This window comes from Chionomys nivalis, chromosome 6 (genome assembly GCF_950005125.1).
Source record: "Chionomys nivalis chromosome 6, mChiNiv1.1, whole genome shotgun sequence".
Taxonomy (NCBI): domain Eukaryota; kingdom Metazoa; phylum Chordata; class Mammalia; order Rodentia; family Cricetidae; genus Chionomys; species Chionomys nivalis.
The window spans coordinates 30281863-30308632 of NC_080091.1; the positions used below are offsets into that span (position 1 = coordinate 30281863).

Sequence of the window (26770 nt, forward strand, 5' to 3'; positions counted from 1 at the left end):
TCATACAGTCAGCCACGGTCAAAATTAGTGGGCTACATGGCAAAGTCAAACAATGTTGAAAGTAAGGAAGAGACTTCTTAGGGGGAATGTCAGAGGGAGAAAGGAGATTGGAGAGAATGGGGGCTTGGAAGTAACCAGAATGTGTTATATACATGCATGAAATTGTCAAAGAATAAAATTAATAAGATTACATTAACAAATAACCACTTGAGGCTTTATTGCCTGGGTTTGTTGCTCTCAGCTGATACTAAGAAGGTTCCTTTTGGGGAGGCTTATGAGCAAACGGGGAATTACCCTTCCGATGTAAAATATCAATACCTCGTCAAATGGCGGGCTGGCTCTTCTGTGCCTAGATATGCATTCTAGCGGGGGTTGCACCTGGAGTTTGAGAATTGTGTTCTTGACGTAGCCACAGCGCTATGTTCTGCCTGGGACTAATATGTCATGTTTGAAGCCATTGGAGTGTCACGGCTTTGGCTCTATGGATATTGTCTGGCTACAGAGTGTTACCAGGGGAGCTTCAGGAATGCAGGCTCCAGGATCATTTTGGAAGCACGTTTATTGGTAGAACCAGGCATAGGTCATATTTAATAGCAAGATTCTAGTGTGCATCTGGGTTTCAGGAGGTTGTTCAGAAACCCCTTTTCCCTTTTATTTTCCAGTGCAGGGGAAGGAACCCAGGGTTTCTTGGAGTAGCCTTAACTCCTCGTGTAGGGTGCCTACATCCAAACCCTATTATTATGATTTTTAGTAAGCGTATAAAATAGCTGCCTTCCATGTGGATTTTTAAAACACCCTCGGTGTGAAGTGATGCGTCCCCAAGCCTGTGCTTCACACTACACCCCCCCCCCCCCCGTCTCTCTCCCCATGTAATCCCCCTGTCTCATTAGGCTCCTGTCCACCTCACACCACCTGTGTTCTGCTATCCTCTTAGCCTTAAGCTCTTTATTTCTCTCTCGTCCCCCACAGCAGGCCCTTCCTACTACCCTAGCTTCTCTAAGGGCTCCAAGGTAAACACACAAATCAGAAGATGGCTGCTAGGATCCAAATACAGGAGATAAAATGTGGCTGTAATCTTTCTGGGTCTGGGTTACCTGGCTCCATCCATACGCTTGCAAATTTCGTTTTTCCTTAAAGTGGAATGGAACTCTGCCGTGTGTAAAAACCGCATCTTCGTTAGCCATTGGTGAACGGAGAGGCGGCGCATCCCATTTGCTAGCCATCTTGAGTAGGGCGGCGGGCGATGGAAATGGAGGAGCAATTGTGTCTGGAGTAGGATGTAGAGCCCTGATCACGAGGCAGTTCTACTTCTCACTTTCTGAGAAACGTCATACTGATTTCCATGTCCCAGCGTCACCAGTTTGTATCTCCACTAACAGTGAGTAGTGTTCCCCTTTTCTCAAAGCCTCGGAAATATCTTTTGTCATTTATTTATTTAGGCCATTGGGACCAGGTAAGGTGAAATACCAAAGCAGTTTTTTTCATTTGCATTTCCCTGATGGCTTAGGATATTTCTTAGCCGTGTGTATTTCTTTATTTGAGAACTCTCTCCCATGTTTAGCCCGTTTTTAATTGGTTGTTTGTTTTCTTGATGTTTCTGTTTATCAGCCCCTTATACATCCTAGGCACTGATCCTCGGTCAGATGCATAGCTGGTAAAGATTTTCTCCACATTCTCTATGCTGCTCCTTCACTCGATGTCCGTTGCAGCATAGAATCTTTTTAATTTCATGCTCTACAGCTTGTCAGTTGTTGGCCTCATTTTCTGTACAGTCAGGGCCCATGAGAAGTCCATGTCTCTGAGTCTATATCCTGAACTGTGCTTCTTATTGTTCCCTTCAGATGTTTTGAGTACAGCGTTGAGGTCTTTGGTGCATTGAGAATTGATCTTTTTGCAGGGTATAAAATAAGGATCAAATCTAGGTAAGATGACACCTACAACCACCTGATTTTGGCAAAGATTAAATAGACAAAACCCTCATGAAGGCTGGAGAGATGGCTCAGAGGTTAAGAGCCCTGAGTCTTCCAGAGGTCCCAAGTTCAATTCCCAGCAACCACATGGTGGCTCACAGCCATCTATAATGAGATATGGTGCCCTCTTCTGGTGTACAGGCATATATGCTGGCAGAACAATGTACACATAATAAATAAATCTTAAAAAAAAAAAAAGACAAAACCCACACTGAAAAAAGACCGCACCTTTAACAAATGGTGCTAGAAAAAACTGGAAGTCTCACTTTTTAATTAAGGGAGGCTTGCTGTTAAGAAGTACCTCCTTCCTCTGTAACAACTGCTACCCAGTTCTCCACTGATTAATCACTGATGATTAATCACCAAAATTAACCACTGATGGATTTAAATGTTATTTACCATTTAGTAATTGTTTTCTGTTTGGCTCACTTATTTTTTTCTCTACTTTTTTGACATTTTAAAAATTGATTGTTTTTAAGTTGTTCCATTCTCTTCCTTTTTATCTTGTTGGTTATATATTATTTTATTATACCTCCCCATCACCTTTTGTGTGATTATTAGTATGCATTTAAATCTATATGTGCTTAGAGTCTACTAGACATTGCATTTTTACAAGAGCAACATAAATCTAGGTAAATCTACCGTACCAGCCCATTAACACTCATATGTTTTTTATTTCTTACTTTCTTCTGTTTGAGAGACATTTAGAATTTATTCTAGTGAATCGACAATGTGGTCTTCTGGCTTTATTTTCATGAAAACATCTTTCTTTGCCATTTGCTTTTGGAAGATAACTTTACTGATAGAATACCCTGGCAAAAACAACCGAATGACAGAAGGGTGCTTTTGCTTTGTTTGATTTTTAAGATTTTTATTTTATTTCGCATTTTACTTGGATGGACTCTGTGCATCACTTGTGTGTAGTGCCCCTGGTGGTCGAGGGTATCAGGTCCCCTGAAATGGGAGTTATAGATGACTGTGAGCCTCGGTGTGGGTGCTAGGAATCAAACGATAGTCCTCTGGAAGAGTAGCCAGTTCTCTTAGCATCCTGGCCATCTTTCAAGGTCCTGCTTGGGTATTTTGAGCTCACAGTTCAAGCCAGTGCGTCCAGAGCAATGACCGCATGTACACTCATGCTCAGAAGGCTTTTCCGCTTTCGACAGTCCAGCTGCCCGCCCAGGAAATGGTCCTGTTTACAATTACGATAGGTTTCCCATATCTGTTAGCACAGTCAAGATAATGCGCCACAGGCTTTCCCAGAGGCCCATCTCTCAGGTGGCTCTAGATCCCATCAAGTTGAGGATCAACACTAACCATTAAGGCTGAGCATCGACTGCTAAGGAGGAAGCACATCTCCATTTGTTGACTTTCTTCTGTGATGTCTGGTGAGATGCGGGTTGTCAGGATTATTGCTGCCTGCGGGGAGATAAGGAGGAAAGCGGCGTTCCTCTTCCCAGTGGCTTATAGGATTTGTTTGTTGTCTTGACTTTTAGGTGGTTTTACCATGACTCAAAGAGAATTGTTTCTTGTATTCCTTCTATTTCCGTTTCATGAAGTTTCTTGAGTCTAAGGTGGATTCTGATACCAGTTTGGGGAAGTACCCATGGTCTTCTTCATAGTTCACATCTGTTCATTTTCCCCTTCTTTTCATTTTAGGACTATGATTACACGGACTTCCATCTGTTCCCCTGAGTGTCAACTCTCTTCTATGCCTTTTTTTTGTGCTTTCCTTCTTTAAAAAAACATTTGGTTCCCAACACCTATGTCAGGTGTCTACACTCTACTTCCAGGAAGATTGAACGGCTCTGGCCTCTGTGGATGCCTGCACTCATATGCATGTACCTATACACAGACACAAACATATAATTTTAAATAATAAGAGAAAAATCTTTTAAAAATGAAAGCAAAGGGATTCTATACCTGTTTTGCCCCAAGTATTACAGGTCATATATTTCTGTTTGTTTGTTTGTTTTTTTCGAGACAGGGTTTCTCTGTAGCTTTAGAGGCTGTCCTGGAATTAGCTCTTGTAGACCAGGCTGGCCTCTAACTCACACAGATCCACCTGTCTCTGCCTCCCAAGGGCTGGGATTAAAGGCGTGTACCACCACCGCCTGACTTTCAGGTCATATAATTGCACTATAGCATTACAACCCAGAAACTGGCCCTTGTTTACTGTGTTTGTATCTTTAGAACTATGGAGTCCCCCAACTACTCAGTTAGTTAAACTATGGAAATATTTGCTGGGTGTTGGTGGCACATGCCTTTAATCCCAACACTCATGAGGCAGAGGCAGGCAGATCTCTGTGAGTTTGAGGTCAGCCTGGTCTACAAGAGCTCATTCCAGGACAGGCTCCAAAGCTACAGTGAAACCCTGTCTCAAAAAACCAAACCAAAACAAAACAAAATACTGAAATGTTTTCTTTTTCCCTGAAATAATCTTATTTCCTGTGGTTCTTTTCTTTACTCTTGCCTTCTTGTCTCCCATTATCTTCACAATCTGGTTTGTGTTCTAAGAGTCTGCAATATTGAAAATGTTATAGAAATGGGAACATATAGTGTGTGAAAAACTGAGATTAGCATCTTTTTACTCAATTATGTGCCTTTGTGACCCCCCCCCCAAGGTGTCATGTGTCTTCCTTTTTACTGCTCCGCCACAGATTTGGTACCAGGCTGTGTTTAACCCACGCCTTGTTCGCCCATCAAATGCTTTGATTTGCTCTCATTTTCCAACTACCGCAAATCAAATATCTGTGAATATCAATACATAGGTATTTGTATAGAGAAATAGTCTTATTTCTTTGGGATACATTTTTAAAGAAATTAACAAAATGTTCTCTGGACTGACTGTCTTGTTTTGCATATCCACTATTTAGCTTAAAAAAAAATTAGGTGCTTTTGCTTCCTCGCAAGCCTTTTGGTGCTGTCATTTTTTATTTTAGTTCTATCTAGGAGGGTAATATCTCTGAGGGGCATAATCATTTTTCTGGTTACTGTCAGTGTTAAATATCTTTTCATATGGATATGCACCATCCATACATTTTTTTTGTTAGATGTGAAGCCATTTCTTTTGTCCGTGTTCTAAATGGTTGATGGAATTTTAAAGGCTTTTTAAAGTGTGTGTGTCTGTGTGCGGGAATATGTGTATATGTGTGTAGATCTGTATGTATGTGTATGTATGGGGGTTATACAGGTACCCCCAGAGTCCAGAGGAAGGTGTTGGGTTCCTTTGGAGCTACAGGTAGTAACAGGTGGTTGTGAGCTGCCACATAACGGGTGCTATGCACTGAAATTGGAACTTCTGCAAAAACAGTATGTGCTCTCAGCCGCCGAGTCATCTTTCCAGCCCTTATGTTGATTTTTTAAATGCTTTCTTTTTTAAATAAAAATTTTTATGAATTCCCTGAGACTTTTGCACAATGCACTTTGATCATCTTAACCCCCAATTTCTTTCCCTAATTCTTTTCAGAACTACCCGCATCTCTATCTACTCCTAAACTTATGTCTTTTTCTTTTTCTTTTTTAATAACCTACTGAGTCTACTCTGTGTCGCCCATGGGTGTGAGACCATCCACTGAAGAAGAGTTGACATACCAGGAGCTGCATCCTTAAAGAAACTGACTCTCTCCTTCAAAAACCACCAATGTCAAAACCTGGGTTGATTTTTTTTTTTTTTTAGTAACAGATTGATTTTGATAGGGCAGTTTTAGGCTGCTGCTACCACAGAATACCTAACAGAAATAACTCAAGAAGGAAAGGATTATTCTGGCACGTGGTTTCAGGGACACAGCCTATCAGACGGCAGCAGGGGCTGCTTGGAGGGCAGCTGGAATGTGAGACAGCTGTTTGATCATATCAGCATCAAAAAGCAGAGAGCTCAGGCAAGAAGGGAGCTGGCCAAGAATCCATAAGGCCTGCCCCGCAATGACCCATTTCCCATAGCAAGGCCCCATGTCCGGAATGTTCTACAACATTCTAAAGCTGAACGACCATCTGTGCAAGTGTTGAAATACATAAGCCTGTGAGGGACATTCCACAGTCAAGCCATAGCCCGGTTCCCAGAAGAAAAATAGAACACAAAGTTTCCATACTGACTTGGTGGTTTCCAAACGTCTGCTCACAGCCTGTAGCTTGTTATTATACTCTCTGAATCGTGTCTTCTGTCTTTGGTTAAACATATCTAATTTCAGTGAAGTGAAGTGCAATTTATCAATTCTTCCCGCAGGCCAGGCCTTTGGTGTTACACGTAAGATGGTGAGAGGGATGTTTCCCTTCCTGAAGGAGTGTTAAACACTGCTGATAAAAAAAAAAAAAAAAAAAAAAAAAAAAAAAAAAAAAAAAAAAAAAAAAAGCTCACAACAACAGCAAACACTGTTAGTGTTAACGACAAAATCCTGAAGAACTCCTCGCTATGCTCATTTCTCATAAATAATTAAACACGTAGACAAACGACATAGTTTGACTCCCTAATTAGCAGCCTTAGACTCCCTTTTGCTGCCTTAGCTGCAACAGAACCGTCCGTCAAGTAGTCAGCTACCCTTACGCTAGCACCAGCCGTGGCAAACTTTTCACAGACACCCTAGGAAAACTACAAGACAGCCAGTCTCAGCGGATTGCCCTGACTACTCCAGCAAGGGCTGATGGAAACCGCTTGTGGCAGCCTCCTTGCTATCCCATGCTTCCATGAGCTCTATATAACCCTGCAACCATTTTCACTTGGGCCAAAAGGAAACCACACCTACATCGGCCTAGCAAAGGAACTACTGTGACTGGTGGTAAAACAGCAAGGCTGTGACTGATCCCACTAGAAGTCTCAGTGGTGTGATTGATGCTAAGAGACCAAGCTACGTGGGGCCAAAACAAATGGCAGTTTCTGCCTAAATGCTTCTCCTCAGGCTGTGCTCCCAGGTTTTCCAGCCCACTAAGTGTATCAGCTCCGATGTACTCTCTTGTGCTGCCTTCCCTGGAGATGCAATATTAGGGCCTAATAAAGGGATTCTCTCCAGTGGTTTTTTTTTCCTCCAGTAGTGTGGCCGAGCGGCAGAGAGAGAGAGCAGAGCAGCAATGGTGGCAAAGGCAGCAGAGTGGCAGTGGCAGTGACAGCTGAGCAGTTGGCAGGCCGGGCTGTGAAAGAGGCAAGGCAGCTGCTTGACAGCTGAGGAAGAATCAGATGAACAGTCTGAGAGCAGCTAGGGCGGGCTGAAGAAGGGCCCAAGAAGAGGGGCGGCTTGAGAGGGTGGACAGCTGAGACGGAAGAAGGATAAAAGACTAGACGGTGTCAGAAAAGAAAAACTGCAGGCCCTGGTTGCCAGAGGAATTCCAGAGAACTGTCAGATCTTTAGGACCAAAGGGCTCAGATGCCCCAGGGCTAGCACGTAGCACTGGGCAGGGTATGGGGTTAAGGAATCCCAACTTCCTTGGCCTACACAAGATCTGTGACACTGGTTGCTGTCAAGAGCTGAGAAATCCTTATTCTCCCACTGCCCACAAACTTCAACCCTAATTACAACCAAGGGCTGAAAAATCCCAGCTTTCTAGGCTTACACAAGGGCTGGAGCACGTACAGAGCTTAGAGTCCCAATATCCAAGGCATGCATGAAGACTGTAACACTAGAAGGTACCACCTGCTGCTGCTCCCACCTGCTTGCTGCCATCACTCACGGCTGCAAAACACCAAGGGGAACAAAAGCGCGCAGAACTTGAAGGTTGTCTCCTTGGCTACACATTATTTCTGTATAAACAGAACAAAAGAACTCCAGCCAACTGATTCAACACCATGACCAGATAGATTTTCTCCAGAGTTACAGTCTAGGAGCTTTGTAATTTTCTACTTTATCCTCAAATTTTTCATCTACTTTCAGCTGATTTTTGTGAAAGAAGGAAAATGTGTTTAGAGTTTTTTGAGGGTGCGTGTGTGTGTGCGCGTGTGTGTGTGTGTTGTGATGGGCCATTGTTCCAGAGTCGTCTGTTGAAAACTTACACTTCCTCCATTAAACAACCATTCCTCCTCTGTCAACGCTTGGCTTACACGTGTAGACCTATTTCTGGTCTGTTGGTCTGGCCTTTTCTTTCTTTTTCTAGAAGACCGCACTGCCTTGGTTATTGGAGGTTTGTAGTACGTTGGCTAAGGTGGAATCAGAACTCTGATATTATTGTTCAAAAATAATTTTGTTTTCTTCTTGAAGTTTTTGACTCTTGATTATAAACTTTAGATTCAATTGTCAATATCTATCATGAGACTTGTGGCTATTATCACGTTGATCAGTGGAGCAACCAAGGAGTCCAGACACAATTTCAATACATGCAGAACTACTGAGATTATCTATTTATCTTTATGTAAGATTTACATTAAGTCTCTCAAGAAATTTATGCATTTCATTTGAGTCTTTAAATTTGTGGACACTGAGCCCATGATATTTCTTATTATTCCTTTAATGTCTATAAGATTAGAGCCCATCATATTCTTTATCATCATTCCAGTGTCAATGAGATCAGCAGTGATGATTCCAGTTTCAATTTTAATATTAGTAATTTGTAACTTTACTGTTTTGTTTTAGCTAATATGGCTAGAAGGCCATCATATTTATTGATCTTTTCAAAGAATCAACTTTTTACTATTTTCCATTTCATTGGTTTATTGACACTTCTTTTTATTTTCTTATGTTCACTTTGCACTTAATTTTCTTCCTTTACTCGTTTTCTAAAGTGATCACTTGGGCTATAGATTTTAGATTTTCTTTATTCAAGTAGATGCATTCAGTGCTATAAATCTCTCTCTAAGCAATTTCACTTGGTGATAAATTATCTTGAATTGTAGTGTCATTTTCTATGAGCTGAAGTACCTTTTAGTATTTTTTTTTGAGAATTTTCCTAAGACATTTAGAAATGGGTTTTATGATTATTCAGAATTTGGGGTGTAATCTAGCTATATTTTGGTCACTGATTTCTCATTAAATTTCACTGTAATTTAAGACTGTATCCTGTATCTATTCTTTCAAATTTATTGAGATATGTTTCATGACCCAGAAAGTGGCTTGCTTTAGTAAATGTTCCATGTAAACATGTGAAGAAGATATTCTGTGATCATTATGTGAAGTATTTTTACAGATTTAATTAGGTCAAATGATTGATGGTACTTTTCAATTCAAGTACATCTTTATCAAATTTCTGTCTCTTGGATCTATCTATTCCTGGTAGAAGAGTATTAAGAGTCTTTAACTGCGAGGGTTGGCTCATCTGTTTCTTTGTACAGGTCTATCAATTTTTAATTCCTGTATTTTGTTGAGGGATGCATACCAATAAGGGCTGTTGTTTTCTTGGGGGAACTGACCCTTTGGCATCATGAAAAGTTACTCTTTTGTTACTGCTATGTTGTCCCCACTTTATCCTCTGTGAATTTTTTTTTTAATTTTGATTTAAGGGAAACACACATAGTATAAAATACATTAATCACTTCCAAATGTGTTTTTCAATGCTGTTAATACATAATTAGACCTAAGGTTTCGGCTGTGTATCACTGCCACACTGCCATGAGTTTGAAAAGTTTGGAGTCACACTACTGTAGGCCAGGAACCATCTGGGTGTCTGTTATGAAATATGAGCTTTCAAAATAATCCTTGCTATTGTTTTACTCTAGAAGCTAATATTACAAGTTTTCTGTGCAACTCTGCACCTGCATGTGCAACTTACCAAACTAACAAATGTTCAAATGATTAGTATATATGCAATCATTACCCTTTGCCAATGCATCAAATTCCTTTCTTCTCACAAGACTGAAATTTTGTGTCCATTAAATAGTAATGCCCACTCCCTTAAGCTCCTGGAAATCGCTTGTATTTTGTGTGCCTATGAATTTTATTGCTTCAAGTACCTTAAAATATCATTTTTCATGAAAGATATTTTTCACTTAGCATAAGGTCTTCAGGGTTCTTCTATGTTGTAACATATACCAGAGTTTCTAGTCTTTTTTTTTGTTTGTGTTTGGTGTCGTGTATGCATGTCCGTGTGCATGCATGCATGTATACGCAGTAGTATGTGTACAAGTGTCCTTGTGTGTGGACGTGTGGAAAACAGCTGTCAGTGTTGGACATCTTTTTCAGTTATTCTCCGTCTGAATTTCTGAGACAGGGTCCCTCCCTGAACTTGGAGCTAGGTTAGGCGATGAAGTGAGCTCCAGGCCCTCACCTGTTCTCACCCCCTCCCCAAGCTCTGGGATTACAGGCACATACCGCCACACCCAACTTTTTACATGGACACTGGGGATCAAATTCCAATCCTCATGCTTGCATGGCAGATACTTTACCAACTGAGCAATTTCCCCAGTCCGTCTGTTCTTCCTAGCGATGATTGATAGGAAGAGACTTGCTTCTGCCTTTCTGATTTCTGTCTAGATGGTGTATAATATCCCCTGTCCTGTTTTGTTTTCTGTTGCAGTGATAAACACTGACCAAATGCAACTTGGAGCTGAAACTGTTTATTTAACTTATGCAACCCAATCACAGTCAATTTGAAGGGAAGTCAGGACAGGATCTCAAGTCAGAAACCTGGAGGCAGGAAGGAAAACAGAGACCATGGAGGAATCCTGCTTGCTGGCTTGTTCTCATGGTGTGCTCGGTTTTCTTATACAATCCAGACCTTCTGCCCAGAGGTAGCAATTCCCATAGTGAGCTTGGCCCTCTCACATCACACATTAATCAAGAAAATGCCCCCACAGACTTGCTTAGAGGCTAATTTTGATAGGAGCATTTTCTCAGTTGAGGTTCCCTATTCCCTTGCTTGTGTCAAGTTGACAAAAAACTAACAGCACACTCTCAAATTTCCTGCGGTACTGGGCTCAGTTTAATTTTTTTGTAATGAAATGTTTACATTCAATATATACATTGGGCTTGTGGAAAATGTACAGAAATGAGAGGTTTATGCATACAGATGTATTTCACTATCCACAGGATATTGTTTCCAGGATGCCTGTGGATGCTCAGGTGCCTTGTATGAGAGCCCACACTGTGCACATATAACCTTGGTGTCTTCTTACGTATTTTAAGGGCTTCTGATGTCTAAAGCAAATGCCTACACATCATTTTATTCATGATTCGGCACACGATACTTCATGACCAGCAAAGAAAAGTGTTTCTTTTTGGAACTTTCTGGATTTTTTTTCCTAATATTTTTAAATTTTCACTTTTAATTAGAAATAGTTATTTTTGTACAATATATTCTAATCATGGCTTCCCCTCTCTCACCTCCTCCCAGTTCCCCCACCTCCTCACCTTTCCAACCCCACACATTGTTTCTCTTAAGAAAACAAGCAGGCAAATAATAATAAGAATAAAAGAATAAAATAAAATGAACAAGCTAACGAACAAAAAAGAAGGGCCAGGTGGTGGTGATGCACACCTTTATTTCCAGCACTCAGGTCCCAGAGACAGGTGGATCTCTGTGAGTTTGAGGCTAGACTGGTCTACAGAGGGAGTACCAGGACAGGCACCAAAGCTACAGAAAAATCCTGTCTCGAAAAAAAACAAAACAAAAAAATTACTACTGTTAATAAAATTTAAAAAAAAGAAAAGAGAAACAAAGAAAGATCACAAGAAATACTTACACACGGGGCTGGAGAGATGGCTCAGCGGTTAAGAGCAGTGACTGTTCTTCCGGAGGACCTGAGTTCAATTCCCAGCAACCACATGGTGGCTCACAACCATCTGTAATGAGATCTGGCGCCCTCGGGCCTGCAGGCATCCATGGAGGCAGAATGTTGTATACATAATAAATAAATAAAATCTTTAAAAAAAAAAAAAAAAAAAGAAATACTTACACACGCATACCATAAAACCACAAAATTAGAAGCCACAATATACAAGAAAGAAAAAAAGAGTTAACATAATGCAAGATGAGACAAAAAAATAAAACAAAACAAAAACCTTCAAAAACACTTTTGAGTTGATTTTGCGCTGTTCATCAACTGCTGCACATGTGTCTGCCTTAAGTGCGGTTTGCATTACCCAGTGAGACTAATTTTCCCTTTGCAAGCAGTTGTTATTTAGAGCTAGATCATTAGCCGTGGGTGGAAGTTCCTGTGTGCTTCCCCAGCTCAGTACTGGGACCCTGTCTAGTGTAGCTCTGTGCAGCCCTGTCATGCTGCCACAGTCCCTGCGAGTTCATATGTGCATTAGTCCTGTTGTTTCCGGAAGACACTGTTTCTTTAGTGCCGTTCATCCTCTCTGGCTCTTACAACCTTTTTGCCTTCTCTTGTGTATAGGGGCGTGATTGGGTGAATACCTCCCTTTTAGAGCTGAGTGTCCCAAGATCTCCCACTCTCTTCACACTGTCCAGTTGTGTTAGCTCCTATCTACTGCAGGAGGAAGCTTCTCTGATGAGGACTGAGCGAAACAGTCATCTATGGGTAGATCAGGATGTCATTAGGGCTCATTGTACTGATATGTTCGTGTCACAGAGCAGTAGTGTTTGGTTTTTCTCCTAGGTCCGTGGCCTATTTAGTCTCAGATTCTTGGCCACCTAAACAGTGTCAAGTTGTCAGAACTCAACCTTAAATCAAACCTCAGATACAGAGGGTCAACTGTGTTCGTGTGCTCAGTTGGAGAAACCAAATAAGGAGAAACGCAAGCACTGAAGTGAAGACTGCACAGTTCATGGAAACAGAGTCAAATTTTATTTTCATGCAGGAGGGGAGAGAGAAATAATATGCCATTTTTGAACTGTGCTTTACTGAACCAAACTGGAGAAAATATTTGAGGAGAAAGAACCTTGCCGCCGTTTTGCAGACAGAAGTCACAGATATCACCAGTCCTACGCATTGGCACAAAGGGAAGTGTCACAGTTCATTCAAGCATTCAAACATTTGACAAACGTTTGTATCTCAGTGTACCTTTACCAACCCTGAGGGTATCTGACCAACCATCATCTATTTCCTCTTGGAATGGCTTTTCACGGCAAAGCTAATAGATATGACCGGTCTTTGCACCATTTCATGATGACTACAAATACAGACAAGAGTAGAAGATGCAATGTTGAAGGAGGCCGCTTGTTTGTTTCCTAGCTTCTTATTGGCTAACTCTTACATATTAATTTTACCCATTTCTGTTAATCTTTGTATCACCACCTGGCTGTGGCTTACTGGCTAAAGTTTCAGCGTCTATCTCCAGCGGGGCTACATGGCTTCTCTTTGACTCGGCCCTTCTTTCTCCCAGAATTCAGTTTAGTCCCCTCCCATCTACCTAAGTTCTGCCCTATTATAGGTCCAAAGCAGTTTTCTTTATTCATTAATGGTAATCACAGCACACAGAAGGAACTCCCACATCAATGCAATCAGCTTTGGAGAGGATCAATAATGCCTTGTTGCTAAGCAACACTATAGCAACTATATCCTAGAGGTTGGACAAGCAGGGATTCATGGTGCATTGCATTTTTTTGTTAAAGGAATGAGGACTGACAACATTCATCAGTGTGAACGAGCACAGGATATTTGAGACAGTGCAAATGGTTTGCTATTTCAAGGTGCAAGCTTAGGACTGTTCACCTAGGATACAGCCTCCTGCCCCAGATGAAGAATGAGTAGGAGCTAGGCCTTGCCTTAGTTCTCTAATGCTCCGTGGTGGTCAGAAGTATTTGCATATGTACATGTGTGTTACAGGTGTGTAACCTTCAGTATATGTCAAGAGTTGCAGGCCCCTCAAGCTGGATACCCACTAGTGAGAATAAGAGGCATATCAGGCAGAGTCTGATCTGCCTAAGAACACCGACTCTGTCCTTCCATGGACCGGAGTCCTACAATAAAGCATCTCTCTTTCTATTTTCTTCATGATAGTTTGCTTCTCCAATAAAGCCATCCTAATAACATCAGCAAAGGGCAATGCCCGCGAGGCACGTACGTGAGGGAAAAGGGCTGGTGGGGTGGGGACAGCAGGGGAGGAGGTCACCCAGGCTCTGTCACTAGGAGAAAGGCCGCAGGCTCTGAAGATAGAGGCTTGCTCTGGCTCCTGCCCCCTCCTGCTGCACAAATGTGATTAGGGCTCTGCAGAGCACACTGAAATCAGGTTAGCGTCACTGAGCGCTGCTGAGCTGGGGTAATCAGAGCCTGGAGCAGAGCAGGTGCTAGCTTTAATATGGCTTCTGAGAATTAGGACAGGCTGACTTGTAGCTCTGTGGGATGTGGACAAGCCATTAGAACACTGTCCATGCAGCCCCCTGATGCCTTGCCATCTTAGGTCTCACTGCCTGTTCACAACTCCTCCGCAGTTCAAGTGGACAGGGGTCTGTGGCAAGCACCCGGGACCACTGTGTCCCAAAGGTGTGGCTAGTGGTATCACCATTGATCTGTCCCTGGCCACGCGCTCTTGGACGATTACGGGCCATTGTGATGAGGAGAGACACTGAGAGCAGCCAGACTTCACCAGCGAAGCGTTAAAAACAGTCACTCATTTCTTATCCTCCAGCAAGGCTCCTTCCAGAACAGGGCAGAATGTTATTGTTTGTGCGCCGTTGTTTCAAGCTCATTATAAATAAATCAATACTTTGTGTGCAAATCTAAGAACGAATGTTTATGTTGACCGAAAGCTCATCTCAGGCGATAAGCAGTAATCATATTTGGCAGAAATCATCCTCTATATTCTTTGTGCACCCAGTAATAGATAAAAGCTGATTTTAACAAGCAAATGTTTAACATGTCTGAATTTAACAGCAGAGATTATTGTACTTAGGCCAATTAGTGTTTAGATGAGAAAATGAGATGAAGCTTAAGCAATTGCTACATTGCAGTCACGTCATTTCTAAGAGACACAAATGGAGACGATAGCGCAGTATTAATGTCTCAAGTCAATCTGTTTTCACTGAAACTGCAGTTTTACCCAGAATAACACAGATGAAGCATTTTAAAAGTCCTATGATGAGCCGACCTAGCTATCTAGGTACCTAAAGCAAGGTATTTTAATATTCAGTTAAATATCAGGATGAGGTTACAGATACCAGAGAAAAGCCACACGTGTGCCCGAGGTTCATGGTGTGACTCATCTTGTACAAATGAGGCAAGGGTGGAGAAGGTTGAATGCATGAAGTGCAGACACTGGGTTGAGATTTAGAGGAGTCTGAGGCTCCAAGAAAGCCTGGAAACAGGGAGCTTGGAAGCCCACTGGTACCTTGCACACTGGACAAGTCCTGTGTCCATTATGTTACATTGTGAGTGAGGAAGATGGGGCCTGGCAAGCAGTCCAGCAAGGCAATACAACCGGGCTTCATACCAAGGGCTCTCTCTTTCTCTCTCTTATTTTGTCTTTTTGGAAAGAAAGAAAGAAAGAAAGAAAGAAAGAAAGAAAGAAAGAAAGAAAGAAAGAAAGAGAAAGGAAAGGAAAGGAAAGGAAAGGAAAGGAAAGGAAAGGAAAGGAAAGGAAAGGAAAGGAAAGGAAAGGAAAGGAAAGGAAAGAAAGGCATTTGTTTTTTTGTATATGTGGAGGCCAGAGGATAACTTGGAGGAAGCAACTCTCTCCTTCCACTACATGAGTCCCTGAAACCAAGCCTAGGTCATCAAGCTGGTGCAAGAATCTTTACCTGCTGAGCCGTCTTCCCTGTCCTGGTTTCTCTACATAGTCCAAACTGACCTCAAACTTGAGATGTCACGGCCTCCACCCCTGAAAGCTAGAATAGCAGCCTGTGTCACCGCTCACGGTCTTTATTGCTTTTCTGACGCAATGATGTCCCTAGAGAGCCTTCCTCTTCTGAATCAAAGACGGAGTGGCAAATCCAATATTCATATGCTATTTATATGTGCACTAGCCAAGGAAGAGCCTCAGTGAGGTTCTTTCTTCAGGGTGCTGTCTTCCTGTTTACCTCTGAAACAGCCAGGTACCAAATAATTAAAGGCGGCCTGAGCCTCTAAAAATTAGTCAAAGCAGCTTCTCTTTGCCTGCCTTGACTGTAACTTCCCATGAGCACCAAGGGAAAGGCCGCATGCCCCCACCTCCAACAGGTCCTGGAGTTTCTGCACGTGTTCCCTATAGTCCACCCCACAGCACAACAGGCTCCTCTTCCCTGGGGCTGTGATTAAGATAACAAACTACCTTCAGGGGGTGACTTCATCATCTGCTGAGTCACCAGAGACACACATAATTGCAAAGCCTGTATTTAAATGCTTGCCTCTGTTGAGCCTGAGGCCAGGTCTGTTAGGAGTTGATCTTTGTGGATACAGATGGCTGATAGAGAGAGAGGCTGTCAGAGCCTAGCCAGCACCTGCCTTGCCTCTCTCTCCTACAACTGGGGACAGAAAAACTCTGGTCCCTGGTAGTCCCCCGTAGTTCTCAAAGGTACTAAGTACCCATAAAAAATAGTGCAAAGTATCTCCACCAACCCAGGCCTCTCTGTGAGTAGCAGGACCCAGGCAGTTGAGTGAGTGACGCCAGATGCCGGGTTACCTGGAAAGACAGTAGAATCTTGCCGAGAGGCAGGGTTGTCTTTCAGAACAAAGAGAGGTGGTCATCTGTATAATGGAGCCAGAAAGGCCGTTCCAGATAACTATGCCTGAATTTCTGACTTGCCGAAGTTAACACTTGGGTCCTGCCGTGTAGCTGATATTATTGGAGCAGGGGACTTGACACAAGGGTGCAAACTTTGTTCAAATAGTTTTGTGTGACACTATTTCCGGAGAGACTTGAACAGTTATGCACCCTTGACATCTGACGTGTGCTGAACACAAGGATGCACGAAATTTCATGTTTCTGTCAATCCTGAGGAGAAAGTTCACTCTTTGGACAGCATGGCCTCTATGAATCTGGCTGACCCTTGGCTTTCATAAACAAGACTTTTTCTTGTCATTTGGAATGTGTCAGTTCAGCAAAAACATTTTAGCATCCACTCCAGGTCTAGCAAGGTAAAAATTCCCACCAACATAAAGACCTGGTTTTAAGAATATTGTGGGCCTAGAGAAAGAGACAGTCACACAAATGAACACCATGGGTACCAGCAGCACAAGGTCCTGAGAGGATGGATTCTACAGTGAATTCCAGGTTTTATTTCACATTGCATGACTCACAGTACTCCATGTTTTCTCAGAACACTCTTTAGCGTCACGGCCAGCACCAGTAGAACTTCCTCACAGAGCTTTTGAAGGTTGAAGCAAATCTTTGATTTTTTTTTAAATATAATTTATTTATATTTTACAAACATTGGTATTTTGCCTGTATGTATCCCTGTGTGATGGTGTCAGATCTTGGAGTTACAGACAGTTGTTAGCTGTCATGTGGGTGCTGGGAATTGAACCCAGGTCCTCTGGAAGAGCAGTCAGTACTCTTAACCACTGAGCCATCTCTCCAGCCCTGAAGCAAATCTTTGAGAGCAATGGAATTCTGGATAAGAAAAGTCCCAGAGTAAGGACATTGAGGCACACTCTTGAACAATGTTCTGACGTGTGGGTCCAGACCTCCACACACACCAGCTGGCCTCAGTGTGTGTCACCTCTGATGTGCTTGCTCTGTGCTTTGTATACATACACGCACACTCATACACCAAAATAGGTGAAAATGTCTAAACTCTTGATTCTATGGGAACTATGTTCTTATCTCTAGCAAGTAAAGCTGATGAAGTAGCATATAGGAATTCACATGACTGAATTCCTTCATTTCTATTCAAAGAACCATTCCCTGAAAACCTTTTATAGGACAAATGTGGATTCATCCGCCAAAATCAGCACTTCCTAGCCTCACAGGGCAGAGCTCAGACTGGTGTATATTTATGGTTGAGTGTGTGTGTGTGTGTGTGTGTGTGTGTGTATGTGTAACTATTTATGGGGACACTTGAACAAGCATCTACTCACTCTAGATTGGGAACCCATGACAGATCAAAGAAAGAACATTATCAAAATCCAAAATAGTGAACCATTGAATTTTATTTTTCTTATTTGTCTCAAAAACAAAAAAAGTATATAGAATATTAGTTGTTGGGGGAGACTGCTCATTCGTTCCTGGTCACTTAGACCTGAAATAATCACATAGAAACAATATTATTTAAATCACTGCTTTACCAATCGTGTAAGCATATTGTTAGATAGCTCTTATATCTTTGGTTAACCCATTTCTATTATTTTATATTTTACCACAAACTTAGTGGCCTACCGGCAAGGTTCCAACTAGCAGCTCGTGTCTTTCCCCTCTGGCGGCTCCATGGCAGCTCCATGGTGAATCTCTGACTCCACCTTCTTTCTCCCGGCATTCAATTTAGTTTTTCCCCCCTAGCTCTGTTCTGCCCTGTCAGAGACAACCAATAAAACCAATAAAAGCAACACATATATAGAAGGACTTTCCACACCACATAGTATATATATATATATATATATATATATATATATATATATATATATACCCATACATTATATTTAAAACACTCACTATATATATATATATATGGTGTGAATGTTTTGCCTCCATATATGTACGCGTGTCATGTGTGGCCTGGTACCCATGGTGCCCACTGGATCCCCTGAAACTGGAGTTATGGACAATTGTGAGCAACCATGGGGGTTCTGGGAATCAATGGGACTGAAACTCGTGTCTTCTATAAGAGCAATAAGTGCTCTTAACTGCTGACCCAGCTCTCCAGCCCTTGTATTATTTTTTTAGGTAGGATCTCTCACTGAACATGAAGCCCACTGTTTTGGCCAAGTCAACTGACTAGAAAGTCCCGGCATCCACCGGTGTCTGTCTCCCATTGCTGGAGTTCCAAGCATGCGGGGCCATGCCTAGGTTTTATTTGGAAGCAAGGGATTTGAACTCAGGTCTTTTGCTTTCACAGAAAGCAATCTTACCCACTGAGCCATCTCCCCAGTCCACAGATGAGAATGTTGTTCATAGGTTTGCTCTCTTTTTCTGCTAAAATACTTTAACCAAAAGATTAAACACAGATTCATGGGTTTCCATCTCCACATAAACATTCATTAACATTGTACCTAGGCTATCCACTAGCAATGGCTGTGGAAGCGGGGCTGGGTTATAAAAATGGCAACATGGGAGATAAACTGGTTGTTTTATTACTTCCTAGGTGGTTGCTACACTGGGGACCACATCTTGCTGCTCTTTTGACAATCTCCTAGAAGTGGGACCCATCTGTAAGTATCGGATTCATTTTTTTTTTAAAGTATTCTTCCCATGGAGGGGAGGATTTAGCCACCCTTTCACTCCGAGCTGTGCTCCTCCTCATTAATTCTAATCTTCTTGATTTGCGTGCCTCATCCTCTGTTTACAATAATGTAACCCCATTGACTTAAATTACAAACTCAGAGTTTGAACTAATTGCACAACAGCTGAGCTTAACAATACCAACATACTATTTGAAAGGGAGAAAATGTCCAAGTATTTTGTGGGAATATAATGCTTAGGAAATGGTGGCCATGCTGAGGAAACTAAACGCCCCAACATTTGGAGCAATTACCCCAACATGAAGGTTCTGTGTGTTCATGGCATTCATATGGCATGCGTTGTTTGAATCCAGTCTTTTGTCATGCCCCCCCTTTTTTTTTCGTTTTGGTTTTTGGTTTTTTGAGACAGGGTTTCTCTGTGTAGCCTTGGCTGTCCCGGTACTTGTTCTGTAGACCAGGCTAGCCTCAAACGCAGAGATTCACCTGGTTCTGCTTCCTGAGTGCTGGGATGAGCCACCCCTGCCCAGCACATTTTTATCTCTCTCTCTCTCTCTCTCTCTCTCTCTCTCTCTCTCTCTCTCTCTCTCTCTCTTTCTCTCCTCTTAGTTTTGGTTGTTTGAGACAGGGTTTCTCCTGTGTAGCTTTGGATCCTGTCCTGGTACTTGTTCTGTAGAGCAGGCTGGCCTCGAACTCACAGACGTCTGTTTGCCTCTGCCTCCTGAGTGCTGGGATTAAAGGTGTGTGCACACCATTGCCTGTTGCATTTTTATTTTTTTTAAAGAAGGTAAATTATTGTAAACCAGGCAGTGGTGGCACACACCTTTAATCACAGCATTAAGACAGCAGAGGCACGCGGATCTTTGAGTTTGAGGCCAGCCTGCTCTACAGAGTGACATCCAAGACATCCAGGGCTACATAAAGAAACCCTGTCTTTAAAAACCAAACCAATAAATAAATACAAATAAATACATTATTGTCATGTGCAGTAACGTTTTCAGTGAGGGTAAACCCCAGTTAGGATGGCATAGGCTACACCCCGGGTGTGTACAAGCACACTCTACGATGGCCACCTTGAGGAATGATACATTTCTCAGACTGCTCGACATTAAGCAGCGTGCGGCTCTTAGTATTGATTTAACAAATCAATACTGTCAAGCTAAACTTCTACAGAGAATGCTCCATTTCAGATAATTTCCAGAGCCCGTGCTCTTCTCCTTCCTTCCTCAATCAGGACATTTTGTCTTTCCGCATTGAGACTAGAATTCTGTGCTAGCCGCAAAAGGAATAAACGCCTGTGTTTCTAGAGTTTCACCTTTGATGTGAGCGCTGGGAACTCAGCAGGCCTTGGAACTCATTCTATGGCACCAAGGATATATCAGCTCATGAAATTCACTCCTCTCTGTCCTTTGGGGGATGTGAAGGCTCGGGTGGAGTTGTCCCTAGCAAGCTCTCTGACCTCAGTCCTTTGACTGGTGCCAGACATCACGCCACCTGTTTGGCATCTGGCTTCTTTGTCAGCCTGTGTGGGCCAAGCACGTTTCCCACCTCTCCTAACCCCATTTGCTTGTGGTCTCTTCTCAGGATTGGGTTCTTCTCCCCTGGGTCATTATTCCCTGGCTAGCGGGAGATAGGGATGGAGGTAGCGCAGGCACTCTGATGTGGTGGTGGTGGGGGCTGGCCATGACCTTAAGCACTCAGAGGAGCTTATAGCTTACAGCTGCATGTCTTAAATCCTGACCTTCATTTTCCCCTATCTAAAAATTGGAAGGAAAAACGGCTCTCATAATGGTAAAACAGTATTTCCTTCACAGCGCAGCTCAGGGGAGTTCACGCAGACAATGGGCTGTAGGAAAGGCATGGACTACGTGTGGAACATGCTTGTTCCGCCAGGACCGTGAGGCTAATCACCAACCATGAGAAAGTGGGGTAGACACAGCCTTGCCATTCACTCGGAATTTGGCCCCACCTGTGATGAGCTATGGCACAGCTGTGATTATTACTGGCTAAAGACAGCCACACACAGCAGGCTGAGAACACACTGAACTAGCTGGCCATCCCCAGCTATGGCTGTACTGTGGGCCTCGTTAGCTGCAGACCTTCACAAGCTCAGCCAAGCTAGTCGAAGTCCTCTGACTCAGATGTCAGGCCAAGGACTGAATGTCCTGGCCAACAGCAGGCTGATGTCATTCCCCAGGGCTATCGGATTTAAAGCACTGAAGTCTTCTGCCAGCTAGAGCCTACAGGGCTGCTATCCCTGAACTCAATCTGGCTCCCCACAGGAGCAGGAAGATGACAGCCAGCAGGTGGCCCTTGCCATGAGCCCTCAAAGTGCTGGGTGATTACAGCTCAGGCTGCCCTGCTGTCCTGCAGCTCCCTCTGTCAGGCCGGTCTGGGGCCGTGGCAGAGCCTGATGTGAGCTTTGCTGGTTTGAGTTCAATCCCAGAGATTGCTCTTGGGACAATGTCGGGGGTGTTGACAAGGCCAACACCAAGCCCTTTCATGCATGGCCAGTGTTCATACTGGAGGGCAATATTACTAACCAATGGTAGTGTCTTATAGTTAAGACCTTTGTAACCCACTGTCTCTAAACCGGTGCCTTTTTTTTTTTTTTTTAAGATTTATTATTATGTATACAGTATTCTGCCTGCATGTGTACCTGCACCCCAAAAGAGGACACCAGATCTCATTACAGATGGTTGTGAGCCACCATGTGGTTGCTGGGAATTGAACTCAGGACCTCTGGAAGAAGAGTTAGTGCTCTTAACCGCTGAGACATCTCTCCAGCCCCCAGCCGATGCCTTTTATTTAGCTATCATTAATTAGCATGCTTCACCACCAAGCGCTGTGTTCCGAGCTGGCCTTCTCCTATTGGTTACAATAACCTAGTCATGACAACACCGAGTTCTCCACTCACCATCTCTCAGAAGATGACTTTCTTCCAGCTTCTGCTTCAGGAAACTCGGGCTCTTTTTAACCCCTTTGAAAATGGTGACCCAGAGAGGATGGTAACATTAGTTCACTTGGATGGATCGATTGCCATAGGAGGCGTCAATTAAGAAGAGGTTAGGTTATAGCAGATGGATAGATGGGAGCCTTAGAAGCTGGGTACACACTTGGGAACACTGAGGAAGGGGTCTGGCTGAGGAAGGTAGGTAGTCTCAGGGAATTGGGAGGGGAGGGATGTATTATGGCTTGCCATAGCTTCATCTTGAGGGCCAGAAGGGCTGTAAGTAGGCTATGCACCATGGCCAGCCTGGCCTGGCTTCTACAAACTGAGGTGGCCTCTTAAAACATAGGTTCTAGTGAGAGGAGGAAGCCAAGGGCTGCAGAAGCCAAAGGTGGTGTGACCTCAGTGCTAATATGCCTGACATGTGTAACTCCCTATATCTAGCTGTTGTGTGTTCAGCTGCATCCACATAATTCCTACAAGTGTAGGAAGGGCCTGGATGATGGGGCTGAATCAGCCAATCATGCAGAACACAGAGGCAGTGTCAATCCTATCTCACTTCCTCATAGGGTTCTTCTTCTTCTTCTCTTCTTCTTCTTCTTCTTCTTCTTCTTCTTCTTCTTCTTCTTCTTCTTCTTCTTCTTCTTCTTCTTCTTCTCCTTCTCCTTCTTCTTCTCTCTTCCTCCTCTTCTTCTTCCTTCTTTGATTTCATTTATTTACATATTTTTTATATATGAGTGCTCTGTCTGCATATATACCTGCATGCCTGAATAGGGCATCAGATCCCATTATAGATGGTTGGGAGCCATCATGGGGTTGCTGGGAACTCAGGACTTCTGGAAGAGCAGTCAGTGCTCTTAACCACCTAGTTATCTCTCCGGTCTCCATATAGATGCACCTCAGGAACATTTGAGAGTTATTTTTTTGTTGGAGTTTAGAACTAATCCACATGAAGAAGACAGTCTCCACAAGGTAGTCCTTGCGTCTGAGAATCCCTGTTCAGACATTTGCTGCAGCTTCAGGACACCTGCTAGAGGACTCAAAACTTACTGAGAACTAGCTCACAGGGATGGTTGAAGATAAGGATTAAAATCAGCCAAGGAGACACATAGGATAGAGTCTTGAAGTACTAGCACACGGGCCTTCTGGTGGTCTCTGAGGAGTCATGGTGGTATGAACTGCTCTAATTATAATGTGCAGCCATGTGCATTAGGTCAAGACATTTCCTATCAGGCAAGCTCTCCTAAGGCTTTACTGTCTGTTTCTATGAGGACTGGGTCCTCCTCAGCCCCTTCTGGAAGTCCAGCTAGTATCTTTAGACAGCAACTCCTCCAGAAGTCAAAACTGCTATGGCATCACCTAGTGTCCCCATCATAAATCATAGTATCAGAATGTCTGGGCCAAAGCTCCAAGCAAAAAATGAGGTTCATAGGTCATCTCTTAGGAACCAGAGTGAAGATTAAATCTTTTACACGTAAACTTGCTTCTTCAGTCAAGACAATTTGGTGTTCCATTGGGTCTTTTCCTACCTACCGAACCAGGTTTATTGGCAAAGGTATCAAAAGCCTTTCTAGAGTGGCCTTAGCTGTTCGTCCCTTAGCTAGTGAGACTCGGACTGAGCTGTCCCTCATCTGGGTGCTGTGAAAGAAACTGAATGACCTGCTCTCTTTTCAAGGTCTCACTGGCTTACCCAGAATTCCTTTATCTCAAGGGTAGAGGATATGTGAGGAGCAACAGAGGGATGAGAGAAAAAGAGACACCTAAATGTCCTTCCAGGCCCCTACCTTCCCCATGAGTGTTTCCTTTTTTGTTTGTCTGTTTTTGTTTAGTTTTTCGAGACAGGGTTTCTCTGTGTAGTTTTGGAGCCTGTCCTGGAACTCCCTCTGAAGACCAGGCTGGCCTTAAACTCACAGAGATCCGCCTGCCTCTGTCTCCCGAGTGCTGGGATTAAAGGCGCGCACCACCACTGCTCAGATGTATAAGTGTTTCTTACTGTGGGCCCATGCAGCCTTTCCATCTTATTCTTTCATTCAACAACCTGAACTGAACATGAACAGTGTGGCCAAAAAAAAAAAAAAAAAAAAAAAAAAAAAAAAAAAAAGCAAATGCTATAGATAGTGGGACCCAAGTGGCACCCATGGAAAACACGGAATCATCTTGTTTTAGTCCACACACCCCAGGGGCTGTAAATAACAGGATTCATTATTTAAATTTCTGGTGCGTGAAAACGCAGCATCAAGGCACTGGTGCCACACCCTGGCTAATGGGTGGCACCTTCTATGTGTGCTCCTGTGATAGAAGATGTGGCAGTCTCTCCGGTGTCTCCTTTACAAGGGTGTTAACTGAATTCCACCATGATAATCTGGTCACTTCCCAAAGGTAATATCCTCAGCTTGATTTAACGGACATTCAAATTACAGCATGTCTTGTCTTACAAAGGAGTATAGAGTTCTTCTGGCTTCACAGCTAATCTGAGTAATGGCTGTGATGGCCATCCGTCATGATCCTGCTGTTCCCTAGGGAGAGTCTTGTGGTATCCTAAGGCTTTGTCTCTTGCTTCATCCAACTAACTGAGGTCATGTGAGCAGCTGCTGAGACTGACACCTTCACCCTTGCTTCTGATGACTGAGTTTCTCCTCGTACCTTGGTTTTTAAATCCTGTGTTCTGGCATAGTGGTAGCCACTACGCCTATAATTCATCTGACCTTGATTTCCTAAGAGTCTTAGTTTGAAGAGAGAACTGAATCAAAGCTTTGGAATGTCTTTTACTTCTTTTATCAGCAGAGTTCAGAGTGACTCATTTTTCCTCGCAGCACACACAATAATGGTCATCATGTATGAAAAAAAAATCAGTGGTGGATCCATCATTTTGTATAAATATAAGGACACCAGTATCTTGGCCTGTGCAGGAATGGCTGCCTACTACCCTCTCTGTAGCCTCAACCTTTAGGTCTTACCCACCTCGTGACTATACTTGGTGGCTGGGCTATTTCTCATGTTGTATGAGTTTTCCTAGAAAGATACAAAGCATTACTCATCCCAGAAAGGAAACCAACGAAAGACCAAATTAGCCCACAAAAGTCGGACTTGGTGAACCATTGACTTTATTGGGGTTATTTACAGGAGTTTGGGTGAGGGGTTACTCACAGGAACATGGATGACTCAAGGGTGGCTACATCACTGAGAAGCCCACACGAGTCTGGGTGATATCTCACAGAAGCTGCACCCTGGAGCTCCCCACAGAGCTTGTAGGCAGCATTGCTGGCCAGTCTCCTTTCCCTAGTAGCTATTATTGTTTATGTAATATGGGGGAGGGGGGTCTTGTAAATTTTACAAGTTTCAGGAACTTCCTGACACATGTGAGATTTCTTTACTTCCTGAGTCTTAAGAGATGCTTTAATTTGTATGAAAATTGCAGTGCAACAATGAAAATCAATTTTTGTTTCTTTTCTTTTTCTTCTTATTTTTTCTTTTTCTTTTTTTTCTTTTTCTTTTTCTTTTTCTTTTTTTTTTTAACTTTTGGTTTTTCTTTGTGATAGCCCTGAGTGTCCTGGAGCTCTCATTGTAGATCAGGTTGGCCTTGAACTCACAGAGATCCACCAGCCTCTGCCTCCCAAGTGCTAGGATTAAAGGTATGCAGTATTATGCCTGGGCTCAAAAATGGTATAGGCAAAGTAGGAGCATTATCTAGTGTGTTCTCAAAGCTATAGGTACCACCCTTACCTTCATTTGCCTGTGAAAGAATGAAGTTTAGGTTAGGAGGATGGATGGATGTAGGCAGACGCTGCAGAGCAGTGAGCAAAGATACGTACATATTGAGAGAGCATGCTTTCAGAGAAAGCCCTCTAGGTGTGGTTGCAGTGAAGGTTAGTGTTGACTGTCAATTTGTTGGGGTCTAGAATCACTAGGAAACAAACTTCCAGGCATACCTATACCTTTATTAAGATTAGGTTAGCCTCTGGCTAGAACTTTAGGATTAGGTTAACTGAGTGGAAATACCCACCCTAAAAGTGGTAACACAATTCACTGGACTAGGAACCTATACTGCATAAAAAATAAAAAGCTAGCTGAGGACAAATCTTCATCATTTTCTGCTGCCTGATCATAGACTGGACAGGATGACCTACTTCAAACACCTGCTGTAAGAACTATCCTACCTTGAACTGTAAGCCAAGTAAACCCATTCTCCCTTAAATTGCTTTTGTTTTTATTTGTTTTTGTTTTGGTTGTTTTTTTTTTTTTTTTTTTTCTCCAAGACAGGGTTTCTCAGTAGCTATGGAGCCAGTCCTGGAACTTGCTCTGGGCTCACAGAGATCCGCCTGTCCATACCTCCTGAGTGCTGGGATTAAAGGTGTGCACTGCCGCCACCGCCACCACACTTTTAATTGCTTTTGTTATGTTATTTTTCATAGCAACTGACTATGAAAGTGACTGATTCAGTTAGGAAACATAAGCCATTTATGACAAGGGCCAAGGTTAGTTTTTTGGGTTTTTTTTTATTTGTTTGTTTGTTTTTGTTTTGTTTTTTTTTGTTTTGTTTTGTTTTGCTTTTGCTTTTCAAGACAGGGTTTCTCTGTAGCTTTGGAACCTATCCTGGAACTAGCTCTTGTAGACCAGGCTGACCTCGAACTCACAGAGATCTGCCTGCCTCTGCCTCCCGAGTGCTGGGATTAAAGGCATGGACCACCACCGCCTGGCTCCAAGGGTAGTTTAAGACAGTGTAAC

At 42.9% G+C, this 26770-nt stretch overlaps 1 protein-coding gene across 3 annotated transcripts in view; it reads left to right on the forward strand.

Annotated features, from left to right (window-relative positions):
* Nucleotides 1-26770, forward strand: part of Ddc (dopa decarboxylase) — an 81846-nt gene that overhangs the window by 29712 nt on the left and 25364 nt on the right. For all 3 annotated transcript variants that reach the window (XM_057772058.1, XM_057772057.1, XM_057772059.1), the window contains exon 7: nucleotides 19002-19068. In XM_057772058.1, coding sequence (XP_057628041.1) covers nucleotides 19002-19068 — 67 coding nt within the window. The remainder of the gene's footprint in view (nucleotides 1-19001; nucleotides 19069-26770) is intronic.